This window comes from Coregonus clupeaformis, chromosome 18 (assembly GCF_020615455.1).
Source record: "Coregonus clupeaformis isolate EN_2021a chromosome 18, ASM2061545v1, whole genome shotgun sequence".
Lineage (NCBI taxonomy): Eukaryota > Metazoa > Chordata > Actinopteri > Salmoniformes > Salmonidae > Coregonus > Coregonus clupeaformis.
The window spans coordinates 49,512,251-49,527,021 of NC_059209.1; the positions used below are offsets into that span (position 1 = coordinate 49,512,251).

Sequence of the window (14,771 nt, forward strand, 5' to 3'; positions counted from 1 at the left end):
TCTCAGAGCATTTTGTATTTTCTTTACGAGACACTCGATTCAGTTTGATATGTTACGTTTAGTTTGGTATGTATTAATTTATGGTTTTCCATCACCCATTTCGTATGATATATTACGAATTACAATTCTTATCATATGTTACGAATTAGCAAAATGTACAATATGTTATGAATTTGCTAAACGTATGATATGTAAAAAATTCTAGCTAGGTGGCTAGGTGGATAATGTTAGCTAGCTGGCTAACGTTAGCTAGGCTAGGGGTTAGGGGTTAAGGTTAGGGTTAAGTTTAGGAGTTAGGTTAAAGGGTTAAGGAAAGGGTTAGGGGAAGGGTTAACTAAAAGGGTTAAGGTTAGGGGAAGGGTTAGCTAACATGCAAAGTAGTTGCAAAGTAGCTAAAAAGTACTAAGTAGTTGAAAAGTTGCTAATTATCTAAAATGTTAAAGTTGTCCGTGATGAGATTCAAACTCACAACCTTTGGGTTGCTAGGCGTTCGCGTTATCTGCCCACCCCACCCCACCCCACCCCACCCCACCCCACCCCACCCCACCCCATCCCATCCCATCCCATCCCATCCCATCCCATCCCATCCCATCCCACTCTACCTTAAGTAACCATCTGTCTTATGTAACCATACCAAACATAACATATCATACTAATTTGAGTGTCCTGGATTTACATTTACTATGTTAAGTCTAGTCTATGAGACCAGGGTGCTATAAACAGGACTCAAATAAGGACTAAAAGTGAACACTTGACAGAAAGTGAGTACATTTTCTTCTACCTGGAGTGCTATCATTCAAAATATTTAAACTGATACTGAAATAAATAAATATGAGTTCCTTAAATTGCCTATTTAGTAAGTAATAAATTAAAAAACTAAGAAATATACTCTCCAAACTAAATGTCAGTCAATTGATTTGTGAATCATACCCTTTTTCATAGTCCAGAATATTTTTATCCTCAACTTCAGAAGATCAGCAACATGTAAACCTTCTTCATGAGAATGCCATAATATTCATTAGATATCATTAAATAAACAGCTGTGTGTCCTCAGTGTTTTCATGTGGTTTTGCATTCTCATACAAGTGGTAATAATACCGCATGGTGTCATTTTACCAGAAATCAAGGATTACAACCTGCCAGTCTAATGAACTTCATAGTTCAATGGGTGCTGTAGATTTTATCCCACATAGAATGCAATAACATATTTGCTTCATCGTCTTTTGTGCTAGTGCATTTCAAATTGATTTTATTTAGTTTGGGATGTGTCAAGTTCAATAACACCTTCAACAGGCATGATCGTCTCAATGCAACTGTATACTGCAATGTCAAACAACATATTTTTTTGTCTTAAATTGTTGAATCCCTAAGTTGATTTTGAAGGATGATTTTTAAAGTATACCAGGTTTTGCCTCTTGGGGAATCCCCTTGGTAGATAAGTCTCAGTAAAGGGGGAGAGATAGGAGAAGGAAATATCACACCTGGGACAACATGGAGGATGGGAAGGGTGCATGTGGTGGGTTGGGTTGAGGGCAAGAAAGAATGCAGACACCAGACAGGAAGACTACCGGTAAGTAAAATAAAACTAAATCTAAAATGAAGGTTCTTGGGAGGTGTGGAGGGAGGTTAGACAGGGTAATGTGAGAGAGGATAGGGGGCTGAGTGTAGAGGGAGAGGACTTAGCTCATGCAGGGTGGGGGTTAGTTGCTGTTGACAGGATTCTCATTCAACAGCGTGTGCCAGCGCTCTATCTTCTTGTCCTTGTTCTTCAGGCACTCATACCAGTGCTTCAGCTGCTCCCCTTTAGCTGTGATGCCCAGCTGGCACCCACCTACAGCAGACCAAGAGATAGGGAGGGGAGGGTGAGAGGACTTGCATAACATGGAACATTTCAACAAGGTCTAGTAGATCTCAAACATATTCCTATGGATCTTACCGATGTAATCATTGGATTTCCCAATGTCGTAGTCCCACACTGAGATGTCCAGGGTCTTCTTAGCCAGGTCGCTGTGCTTGATGTCATAGCTAAATTCCTGTAACACAACAAGTGAGAAGTCATCCCCCTCACGATCTCCAATAAATGTAATTTAAATCAGTACAAACCAATACATTGAGGTTTTGACAGACATTTAATATTCAAAGTACAAACAAAGTACTGCTGTCAGATGGTTACTTCTGTCTTGTATTATTATTGTAAGACACCAACGGGGGACTGACCTCGTTGTACTCTGGGTTCAGGGTTTTCTTCTTGATATTTGTTTTGTTCTTGGCCTTCTTCCCCATATCAGGTTTCAGGCATCTAAACACATCACAAACAAGACAAACTTAGTTTTTGGGGATAGGAAGTAAATTGCAAAACAGATGTATTCTGCTTTGCAAATGAATAACTTTGACATAATTCAATATGTTTTCATCTTGAGAGAAAAGAGAATACTTCATCATCTAAACACTGAAAAAGTGTTTGGAAGAACTTGTGTTTGTAATCACTCCTGATAGCAATCACAGTGAAACAGACACTGACATTTCGACGAATGGGTCAGAGTATCCATTGGTGTCCATGGAGGCCAGGTGAACGCAGCGCACCACACCCACAAGCAGGCGGTTCAGCTGGGTGCTGTACATGAGGGAGATAAGGATACGACCACGCTCCTCCACATCTCCACCCTCCTTCCCACCCTGGAGAGAGCGAGGGGGGTGGGGTAGAGGGGTTAGAGAGAGAGAGAGAGAGAGAGAGAGAGAGAGAGAGAGAGAGAGAGAGAGAGAGAGAGAGAGAGAGAGAGAGAGAGAGAGAGAGAGAGAGAGAGAGAGAGAGAGAGAGAGAGAGAGAGAGAGAAAGAAAGAAAGAAACAGAGAGAGAAAGATGGGTGAGAGAGAATGGAAGGGTGACATTTTAATATAATATCATGAAGACATGATTTGTATGAGGACACGTAGCGGTAGTCCACATGCCCACACATGCAGGTCATACACCAATACCTCATCCTCGTAGAGCGAAATGCCTCGAGCCCCTCCAGCTGTTGCAGTCTTCTTTGTCTGTGGAAGGATATGGATATGGGTGGTCCAATCAGACATTCAAACAACTGGGACTCTTACTGTATATTTAATGTGTGAACCATGATGATATACTACTTACAGGGACAACTCTCTCTAGACACACGTTGAAGTTTTTCTTCTGGTTGATCTTCAATTTCTTCAGTGCAATGCGAGTTTCTCCGATAAACTCATTATGTCCAAACTTGTCCTCATCACAGACAGAGATCCTGCATCAACCCAAACAGGACATCAATAATATTGGATCAAAACATCCATGGAAGAAATCATGTAGAGTAAAACAATTCAGCACTTAGATAAAACCATGGCAACAAATGGAGACAACAAGACAGGAATTGAATAGTGTTGTGGTTTAGTGTTGTCTTGATGTTTAGTGAACCCTGTGTTGTGTTTCTCTGCTTCCAGTATCCACCTGAGAGTCTTGCGCTGCATATCCTCATCTGTGAGACCATGGTAGACCAGGGTCTCGTTCCAGGCAGGGTTACGGGTGTTTCTCAGGGTTTTGGTGCGTAGCTTGGTGGACTGCAGCACATGAGAGTAGATACAAGAGATCAAAGATAAGGAACTTGACTTCAGCACTTATATCTGAGGCGGGATAGAGGAAATTGAGCTTTGTATGTAGTACAATGGATAATCCTTATGCCACAAGGTGGCAGGCTTGAGCTAATGGGCGTGTATCATAGCATCACAGATGTCATTCTCAGATTTTTCTGAATCATGACACATACAATAACAAATACACAAGCATATGTTAACCCCCAGGTAGAAAATAAGGAAGGTGAATTCCATCACCTTACTGGCCCCTGGCAGCAGATGCAGCTTGACATATGGATCAGCCAGTCCGTTGGAGTCCATGGGCTTCAGTCCCTGAGGGAAAGACAACACAGACGTTTTATGTCACCAGACAGGACAGCAGGAACGAGGAGTCCCTGTAAATTTGAACTACTGCAGCAGCAGATTTAAACACAGGCCACTTCAGTGTAATTGTCTCAGAGCTAGTAAATTAGTGCAGTAGGTGGTACCTTGGCTTTAAGGATGTTGCAGTGGAGGCTGTTGTTCTCCTGCTCATAAAGCAAGCTGAACTCCAGGGCGCCTAGAGTGGCTGAAAAACACCCAGGGCAGTCATTAGATCAGATAACAGACAGGGTGTCTACTCTGACTGACTGCACTGGAACACAGACACTAGCAGTATGTCTAAGATAGAAGGTACTGAGTTGTAAAGAGAGTCTAGACTAGGAATCCCGCTATGCCCTCCTACGAACCATCAAACAAGCAAAGAGTCAATACAGGACTATGATTGAATAGTACCACACCGGCTCTGACGCTCGTCGGACTACAAAGGGAAGCACAACCGCGAGCTGCCTAGTGACATGAGCCTACCAGATGAGCTAAATCACTTCTATGCTCACTTCGAGGCAAGCAACAATGAAGCATGCATGAGAGCATCAGCTGTTCCAGATGACTATGTGATCACGCCCTCCGTAGCTGATGTGAGTAAGACTTTTAAGCAGGTCAACATTCACAAGGCCGTAGGGCCAGATGGATTACCAGGACGCGTACTCCGAGCATGCGCTGACCAACTGGCAAGTGTCTTCACTGACATTTTCAACATGTCCCTGACTGAGTCTGTAATACCAACATGTTTCAAGCAGACCACCATAGTCCCTGTGCCCAAGAATATTAAGATAACCTGCCTAAATGACTACCGATCCGTAGCACTCACGTCTGTAGCCATGAAGTGCTTTGAAAGGCTGGTCATGGCTCACATCAACACCATTATCCCAGAAACCCTAGACCCACTCCAATTTGCATACCGCCCCAACAGATCCACAGATGATGCAATCTCTATTGCACTCAACACTGCCCTTTCCCACCTGGACAAGAGGAACACCTACGTGAGAATGCTAATCATTGACTACAGCTCAGCGTTCAACACCATAGTGCCCTCAAAGCTCATCACTAAGCTAAGGATCCTGGGACTAAACACCTCCCTCTGCAACTGGATGCTGTACTTCCTGACGGGCTGCCCCCAGGTGGTAAGGGTAGGTAACAACACATCTGCCACGCTGATCCTCAACACTGGGGCCCCTCAGGGGTGTGTGCTCAGTCCCCTCCTGTACTCCCTGTTCACCCATGACTGCATGGCCAGGCATGACTCCAACACCATCATTAAGTTTGCTGACGACACAACAGTGGTAGGCCTGATCACTGACAATGATGAGACAGCCTAAAGGGAAGAGGTCAGAGATCTGGCCGTGTGGTGCCAGGATAACAACCTCTCCCTCAACGTGATCAAGACAAAGGAGATGATTGTGGACTACAGGGAAAAAAAAGAGGACTGAGCACGCCCCCATTCTCATCGACGGGGCTGTAGTGGAACAGGTTGAGAGCTTCAAGTTACTTGATGTCCACATCACCAATAAACTATCATGGTCCAAACACACCAAGACAGTCGTGAAGAGGGCACAACAAAGCCTATTCCCCCTCAGGAGACTGAAAGGATTTGGCATGGGTCCTCAGATCCTCAAAAAGTTATACAGCTGCACCATCGAGTGCATCCTGACTGGCTGCATCACTGCCTGGTAAGGCAACTGACCGGCCTCCAACCGCAAGGCACTGCAGAGGGTAGTGCGTACGGCCCAGTACATCACTGGGGCCAAGCTTCCTGCCATCCAGGACCTCTATACCAGGCGGTGTCAGAGGAAGGCCCTAAAAATTGTCAAAGACTCCAGCCACCCTAGTCATAGACTGTTCTCTCTGCTACCGCACAGCAAGTGGTACCGGAGCGCCAAGTCTAGGTCCAAAAGGCTTCTTAACAGCTTCTACCCCCAAGCCATAAGACTCCTGAACAGCTAATCATGGCTACCCGGACTATTTGCATTGTCACCCCACCTCACCCCCTCTTTTACGCTGCTGCTACTCTCTGTTTATTATTTTACATTTTAGCAGACGCTCTTATCCAGAGCGACTTACAGTTAGTGAGTACATACATTTTCATACTGGCCCCCCGTGGGAAACGAACCCACAACCCTAGCGTTGCAAGCGCCATGCTCTACCAACTGAGCTACAGGGGACCCTGTATGCATAGTCACTTTAACTCTACCCACATGTACATATTACCTCAATTACCTCGACTAACCTGTGCCCCCGCACATTGACTCTGTACCGGTACCCCCTGTATATAGCATCCCTACTGTTATTTTATTTTACTGCTGCTCTTTATTATTTTTTTATTTTATTTTTTACTTACCTATTTTTGAATTAACACTTATTTTTCTTAAACTGCATTGTTGGTTAAGGGCTTGTAAGTAATAATTTCACTGTAAGGTCTACACCTGTTGTATTCGGCGCATGTGACAAATAAAATTTGATTTGATTTGAAAGATTCTCAAAGTATCAGAAAACATTGAGACTGCCTGCAGTAATAGAGACATGATCTTGAGGGCAGACAAAATAACAGAAAATCAAGCGGTGAACTGATAAAGGAGGGAGAAATACATAATCCAACAGTGAATCTGCAGCCTAAATGGACTGTAAACAGATGAACCTCTACGGGATCGGTGTCCCGTACACGGGATGGTTGAGCTAACGTGCGCTAATGTGATTAGCAAGACTGTTGTAAGTAACAGCAAACCTTCCAGGACATAGACATGTCTTATATGGGCAGAAAGCTTAAATCCTTGTTAATCTAACTGCACTGTCCAATTTGCAGTAGCTATTACAGTGAAAAAATACCATGCTATTGTTTGAGAATAGTGCACAACAACAACAAATGTACAGTGAGGGAAAAACGTATTTGATCCCCTGCTGATTTTGTACGTTTGCCCACTGACAAAGAAATGATCAGTCTATAATTTTAATGGTAGGTTTATTTGAACAGTGAGAGACAAAATAACAACAAAAAAATCCAGAAAAACGCATCTCAAAAATGTTATAAATTGATTTGCATTTTAATGAGGGGAATAAGTATTTGACCCCCTCTCAATCAGAAAGATTTCTGGCTCCCAGGTGTCTTTTATACAGGTAACGAGCTGAGATTAGGAGCACACTCTTAAAGGGAGTGCTCCTAATCTCAGCTTGTTACCTGTATAAAAGACATCTGTCCACAGAAGCAATCAATCAATCAGATTCCAAACTCTCCACCATGGCCAAGACCAAAGAGCTCTCCAAGGATGTCAGGGACAAGATTGTAGACCTACACAAGGCTGGAATGGGCTACAAAACCATCGCTAAGCAGCTTGGTGAGAAGGTGACAACAGTTGGTGCGATTATTCACAAATGGTGGCAGGTAGCTTAGTGGTTAAGAGCGTTGTGCCAGTAACTGATAGGTCGCTGGTTCTAATCCCTGAGCCGACTAAGTGAAAAATCTGTCAATGTGCCCTTGAGCAAGGCACTTAACCCTAATTGCTCCTGTAAGTCGCTCTGGATAAGAGTGTCTGCTAAATGACTAAAATGGAAGAAACACAAAATAACTGTCAATCTCCCTCGGCCTGGGGCTCAATGCAAGATCTCACCTCGTGGAGTTGCAATGATCATGAGAATGGTGAGGAATCAGCCCAGAACTACATGGAGGATCTTGTCAATGATCTCAAGGCAGCTGGGACCATAGTCACCAAGAAAACAATTGGTAACACACTACGCTGTGAAGGACTGAAATCCTGCAGCGCCCGCAAGGTCCCCCTGCTCAAGAAAGCACATATATATGCCTGTCTGAAGTTTGCCAATGAACATCTGAATGATTCAGAGGAGAACTGGGTGGAGCAAAATGGAGCTCTTTGGCATCAACTCAACTCGCTGTGTTTGGAGGAGGAGGAATGCTGCCTATGACCCCATGAACACCGTCAAACATGGAGGTGGAAACATTATGCTTTGGGGGTGTTTTTCTGCTAAGGGGACAGGACAACTTCACCGCATCAAAGGGACGATGGACGGTGAGAACCTCCTTCCCTCAGCCAGGGCATTGAAAATGGGTCGTGGATGGGTATTCCAGCATGACAATGACCCAAAACAAATGGCCAAGGCAAAAAAGAAGTGGCTCAAGAAGAAGCACATTAAGGTCCTGGAGTGGCCTAGCCAGTCTCCAGACCTTAATCCCATAGAAGATATGTGGAGGGAGCTGAAGGTTCGAGTTGCCAAACGTCAACCTCGAAACCTTAATGACTTGGAGAAGATCTGCAAAGAGGAGTGGGACAAAATCCCTCCTGAGATGTGTGCAAACCTGGTGGCCAACTACAAGAAACGTCTGACCTCTGTGATTGCCAACAAGGGTTTTGCCACCAAGTAGTAAGTCATGTTTTGCAGAGGGGTCAAATACTTATTTCCCTCATTAAAATGCAAATCAATTTATATTTATATTTTTGACATGCGTTTTTCTGGATTTTTTTGTTGTTATTCTGTCTCTCACTGTTCAAATAAACCTACCATTAAAATTATAGACTGATCATTTCTTTGTCAGTGGGCAAACATACAAAATCAGCAGGGGATCAAATACTTTTTTCCCTCACTGTATCACGGCAACTGGTTTGATACATTCACCTCTGAAGGTAAATAATGTACTTACATTCAGTAATCTTGCTCTGATTTGTCATCCTGAGGGTCCCAGAGATAAAATGTAGCATAGTTTTGTTTGACATTTAAATGTTTCCCCTTAAACCACTTGAGTGTTGCTTTAGCAGTATGCTTAGGGTTATTGTCCTGCTGGAAGGTGAACTGCGTCCCAGTCTCAAATCTCTGGAAGACTGAAACAGGTTTCCCTCAATAATTTCCCTGTATTTAGCGCCATCCATCATTCCTTCAATTCTGACCAGTTTCCCAGTCCCTGCCAATGAAAAACATCCCCACAGCATAATGCTGCCACCACCATGCTTCACTGTAGGGATGGTGTTCTCGGGGTGATGAGAGGTGTTGGGTTTGCACCAGACATAGCGTTTTCCTTGATGGCCAAAAAGCTCAATTTTAGTCTCATCTGACCAGAGTATCTTCTTCCATTTGTTTGGGGAGTCTCCCACATGGCTTTTGGTGAACACCAAACGTGTTTATTATTATTTTTCTCTTGAAGCAATGGCTTTTTTCTGGCCACTCTTCCGTAAAGCCCAGCTCTGTGGAGTGTACGGCTTCAAGTGGTTCTATGGACAGATACTCCAATCTCCGCTGTGGAGCTTTGAAGCTCCTTCAGTGCTCCCGAGTGGCGCAGTGGTCTAAGGCACTGCATCTCAGTGCTTGAGGCATCACTACAGACCCCTGGTTCAATTCCAGGCTTTATCACAACCGGCCGTGATTGGGAGTCCCATAGGGCGGCGCACAATTGGCCCAGCGTCGTCCGGGTTTGGCCGATGTAGGCCGTCATTGTAAATAAGAATTTGTTCTTAACTGACTTGCATAGTTAATATTAATATTAAATTAATATGCTATTTAGCAGACGCTTTTATCCAAAGCGACTTACAGTCATGTGCGCATACATTCTTACGTATGGGTGGTCCCGGGGATCGAACCCACTACCCTGGCATTACAAGCGCCATGCTCTACCAATTGAGCTACAGGTTAAAGGTTTGTGAGTTTTGGTGGGCGGCCCTCTCTTGGCAGGTTTGTTGTGGTGCCATATTCTTTCCATTTTATAATAATGGATTTAATGGTGCTCCGTGGGATGTTCAAAGTTTTAGATATTTTTTTATAACCCAACCCTGATCTGTACTTCTCCACAACTTTGTCCCTGACCTGTTTGCAGAGCTCCTTGGTCTTCATGGTGCTGCTTGCTTGGTGGTGCCCCTTGCTTAGTGGTGTTGCAGACTCTGGGGCCTTTCAGAACAGGTATATATATATATACTGAGATCATGTGACACTTAGATTGCACACAGGTGGACTTTATTTAACTAATTATGTGACTTCTGAAGGTAATTGGTTGCACCAGATGTTATTTATGGGCTTCATAGCAAAGTGGGTGAATACATATGCACATACCACTTTTCCGTTATTTATTTTTTTAGAATTTTTTGAAACAAGTAATTTTTTTCATTTCACTTCTGCAACAAAATAGGAACAACGCCAAGGGGGATGAATAATTTTGCAAGGCACTGCATGTACTTGAAAATGTATCAATTGACCAATTCGGCACATTTGGTCAGACTTGATACAAAATAGTCCAGTATTGCATCGCTTCACTGGATCAATCAGAAACTTTGCACACTCACTGATGCCATCTAGTGTCCAAAATCTAAATTGCGCCTAAACTGCAATATTATATTGTGGCATTTCTCTTGCATTTCAAAGATGATGGAACAAAAAAATAAATAGAAAACGAATGTTTTTATGTTTGTATTATCTTTTACCAGATCTAATGTGTTATATTCTCCTACATTAATTTCACATTTCCACCAAATTCAAAGTGTTTCCTTTCAAATGGTATCAAGAATATGCATATCCTTGCTTCAGGTCCTGAGCTACAGGCAGTTAGATTTGGGTATGTCATTTTAGGTGAAAATTGAAAAAAAGGGTCAGACGCCTTAAGAGGTTAAGTGAGTTATGCATTCGTCCACATATTAATTGGAAATTCCATTAAAAAGCAGCAAAATATTACTGTAATATCAAGGAAACAAAAAATATGACTCACAAAGGAATACATTCAGGGAAATAATGCTCTAGATAAAATGACAGAAATACCCCAATTCAAACAGAATATGAAAAATTTAAATAAAATGTTAACACTTATTTCCCTAATTAAAATGCAAATGAATTTATATTTATATTTTTGACATGCGTTTTTCTGGATTTTTTTGTTGTTATTCTGTCTCTCACTGCTCAAATAAACATACCACTAAAATTATAGACTGATCATTTCTTTGTCAGTGGGCAAACGTACAAAATCAGCAGGGGATCAAATACTTTTTTCCCTCACTGTACATAGATGTTAAGGGAGGGCAAAACTGTGATGATACTGATAATCAATAGGTTTAAATCTATCATCCCCTCATCTAAAACAGTAAACCCCCAACAGCTCCAAACCACCACATTGCTGAGTAATGGTTGGGAGGCTAGCTTTTAAAACCTGCAACTCCAGTAGCCCAGTGCACTGAAATCTCTAACTCCAACCAGCCCTTACACATCCTGAGCTAATACAATTTCAAATGGCTGGAAACACTAAGAATACAGGCAGACAAAAGAAAATGCACAAATGTAATTTGTATAACATAATGCCATCTCCAGTAACTACAGTGCCTTCAGAAAGTATTCATACCCCTTGACTTATTCCACATTTTGTTGTGTTATAGCCTGAATTCAAAATTGATTAAATATGCCTATAATGATAAAGTGAAAACATGTTTATTGAAAATGAAATACAGAAATATATAATTTACATAAGTATTCACACCCCTGAGTCAATACATGTTAGAATCACCTTTGGCAATGATTACAGCTGTGAGTCTTTCTGGGTAAGTCTCTAAGAGCTTTGCATACCTGGATTGTACAATATTTCCACATGATTCTTCAAGCTCTGTCAAGTTGATTGTTGATCATTGCTACAGCCATTTTCAAGTCTTGCCTGTAACTAAGCCACTCAGGAATATTCAATGGTAAGCAACTCCAGTGTATATTTGGCCTTTTGTTTTAGGTTATTGTCCTGCTGAAAGGTGAATTTGTACCCCAGTGTCTGTTGGAAAGCAGACTGAACCAGGTTTTTCTCTAGGATTCTGCCTGTGCTTAGCTCTGTCATTTAGGTTAGTATTGTGGAATAATCATGTTTAACACTATTATTTCAGACAGAGTGAGTCCATGCTACTTCTTATATGACTTGTTAAGTCTATTTTTACATCTGAACTTGCCATAACAAAGGGGTTGAAAACTTATTGACTCAAGACATTTCAGCTTTTCCTTTTTTTTTAATAATGTTTTTATTTATTTTTTTACTTTGACATTATGGGGTATTGTGTGTAGGCCAGTGACACAAAATGTCAATGTAATCCATTTTAAATTCAGGCTGTATAAAAAGTCAAGGGGTGTGAATACTTTCTGAAGGCACTGTAGATGCAAACAAATTCTGTACTACTACCAACCCTTTATACCATTGAGCCTATAGAACCAGGAGTTCTCTCTGAGTAACTGATCCTGCACAACAGGACCTGACTGTCCTGGCACTGCCAACTCCATAGATAACCACAACCAATGAAGCCTCTGCTATTTCTGCCATTGCTGCTATAACATTTGGGAACTATTCAAACACAAGGGAAATATAGATCCCGTCAGCGCTCTTGTATCCCAAATAATGGGTTCTGTGCTAAATTCCCGGACCTCCATAAAGTAAATTAATGCCCCATCCCCCAGGGAGAGAGGAAAGGCTATTCACCGCTAGAGGCACGGAACATGACGTACGACTGGCATGACACGATTCCCATCACTCAAGGGAGACATTAAAAAATGGTTCCATTACAGTTTCTCATTACAGTCTCACTATTGACTTGTTTTACATCCTCTTATACGTTACTTCCAAGATATTGATTCACATGCTTGGATAACATATGGTGGGTATCGTATATCATCATCAATAGAGCTCTGTGAATTCTACTAGAAGGATACACGTTGGCTGCTAGTATTATTAGATGATTCATATGCTTAGAATGTTACAAACGCCACCGACTAAAAAGAGTAAGAGATCAAACATGGAGATGTTACAACAGACTGGATAAAAGTGTCTGCTGAATGACTATGTAAACAAATAGAAATGCAAAGAGCAGAGTCTTTATATGTTGACTTAAAACAGTCTGGAAGACATGGAGAGAGATCACTGAAGGAACAGACACAGAGCTCATATGGTAGAGGTCTAGCTGGAAGGACAACATGGTCACTTACTGGCCTCATCCGAGTCATAGCTGTTTGCATCCTCCTCCTCCTCAGGCGGGGGGGCTTGTTGTCGAGCAGGAGGGGGGTTGTAGGCTACAGGCTGTCTCTTCTCCTCCCGCACTGCAGGAGGCACTCTATCCTCCGTCTCCAGTGGAGCTATAAGCACATACATGATAATGATTCTTTTTTTATGCGTTGGTCACGCATAATTCCATCCTCTATGAATGATAAGTGTGTGTCAGTGTCAAGGCTGGTCTGGTCTGGTGATGTGCGTCCAGCTTTGCCCTACCCTGCTTGGCTGATGCTGCTGGAGGGGGCCTGGAGCTCTGGACTGTAACAGCCTTCTGCAGCACCACTGGGCTGTTCTGGGCACCTCCCTCAGTGTAACCAAGACTAGCCCCACCAGTGGCAATGCGAACCTCTGTCGGCTTATGGGCCACAGGTAGTTTACCAGCACGCCCCTGTGCCTCTGGTCCTGCAACACACATACACACATGAGCAAGCGTGCACACATATAGGCACGCGCACACACACACACACACACACACACACACACACACACATCAGCGTATCACTGAGACTACGCTGCAGTGGAATCCATAATTCTCCCTAGTCTCTGTGAATCCTTTTGATGTTGCAGCTTTTCCAATGCACAGGCATTGACCTACATACAGTACAACAAGACGTGGCAGGCAACCTTGATCACATCATGAAGCCTGGCTTTTTACTCTATCTTTCCCCCTGACTTTCTTTTATGAGGATATCTTACTGCAATGGTAATGACACTTCTGCAAGTGGGAGCAGATTCTATGCCACCTCCAATGCCAGGGCCCCCTGGAGGTGCCAGGCTTTCCCCAGCATGTACTTCCCACTGCCTAACTGAAACCACCCACTCCTGGATCTGGCTGTCTGAGAGGAGGTGGCAGTTCCCATTCTGTGAAACAGATCTGGGCTTTCATGGTAATGCTGAGAAATGAATAACGGAAAGAAAAGTTAGGAGGGACTGGATGCCAGTGGGAGTTCCCAACATCTTATGATGTTTGTCTGATGAAACTGGAGAGATGGTGCCTTGAGAGGGTGGCTATAGGGCAAGTATGGTACTCTAATGTACAGTACTGGGTCGAGGGTTAGGGTGGTAGCATGATTAGGTTCTGTTGAAGTAATACTGGGGTTGACTGAATGACTCACCTGCTCCCTGCTGGCCAGCACTAGGAGCCTGACTCCTCTGGACCTGGGAGACAGGCAGCGCAGGACACTGAGTCTTTCTCACCCCTACAAACTCTTACTTCTGCTTTGTCTTCTGTAATGTTTCATATCAGACTTCAGCACAGGAGGATGCTGAGGGGAGGACGACTCATAATAATGGCTGGAGTGGAGTAAATGGAATGGTATGAACCACATGGAAACCACATGTTTGATGTATTTGATGCCATTCCATTTATTCCATTGTAGCCATTACTATGAGCCCCTCCTCCCCAATTAAGGTGCCACCAGCCGCCTGTGGTACAAGTTCATGAATTAGGACCTCTCCTACATTGCCCACTGGGATATGTTGCCAACAAAATACAAAATATTTCTGCTAAATTTAGAAATCTAAGTACTATTTTCACAGTCTACAGCATCACTAAAGAACATTGTAGATACTATTCAGGCTTTCCTTTGCTTTCTCTATCAAGTCGTTTTAGAATTGAATATTGAGTTCAGGGCAACATCATTCCCATTTAGCTATAATTAGTTCGCTGAATCTGTTTCATTCTGCCTGGCCAGTTAATGAAAACAGACCATGTCTGTCACGCCCTGACTCTGAGGACTTGTATTTGTTGAGTCAGGGTGTGTATTTTCCGTGTTGTGTGTTGCTATGTTTGATTTCTATGTTTTAGATCTAGCAT

General features: G+C 42.9%; 1 protein-coding gene across 3 annotated transcripts in view; it reads right to left on the reverse strand.

Annotated features, from left to right (window-relative positions):
• Window positions 1-638: 638 nt before the first annotated feature.
• Window positions 639-14,771, reverse strand: part of LOC121530913 (rabphilin-3A) — a 36,699-nt gene continuing 22,566 nt past the window's right edge. For all 3 annotated transcript variants that reach the window (XM_041836286.1, XM_041836285.1, XM_041836284.1), the window contains 11 exons: window positions 13,172-13,357; window positions 12,892-13,038; window positions 4,074-4,153; window positions 3,844-3,918; window positions 3,464-3,573; window positions 3,134-3,260; window positions 2,977-3,033; window positions 2,522-2,676; window positions 2,218-2,299; window positions 1,937-2,033; window positions 639-1,831 (listed from right to left, as the gene is read on the reverse strand). In XM_041836286.1, coding sequence (XP_041692220.1) covers window positions 1,701-1,831; window positions 1,937-2,033; window positions 2,218-2,299; window positions 2,522-2,676; window positions 2,977-3,033; window positions 3,134-3,260; window positions 3,464-3,573; window positions 3,844-3,918; window positions 4,074-4,153; window positions 12,892-13,038; window positions 13,172-13,357 — 1,247 coding nt within the window. In that variant the 3' untranslated portion in view covers window positions 639-1,700. The remainder of the gene's footprint in view (window positions 1,832-1,936; window positions 2,034-2,217; window positions 2,300-2,521; window positions 2,677-2,976; window positions 3,034-3,133; window positions 3,261-3,463; window positions 3,574-3,843; window positions 3,919-4,073; window positions 4,154-12,891; window positions 13,039-13,171; window positions 13,358-14,771) is intronic.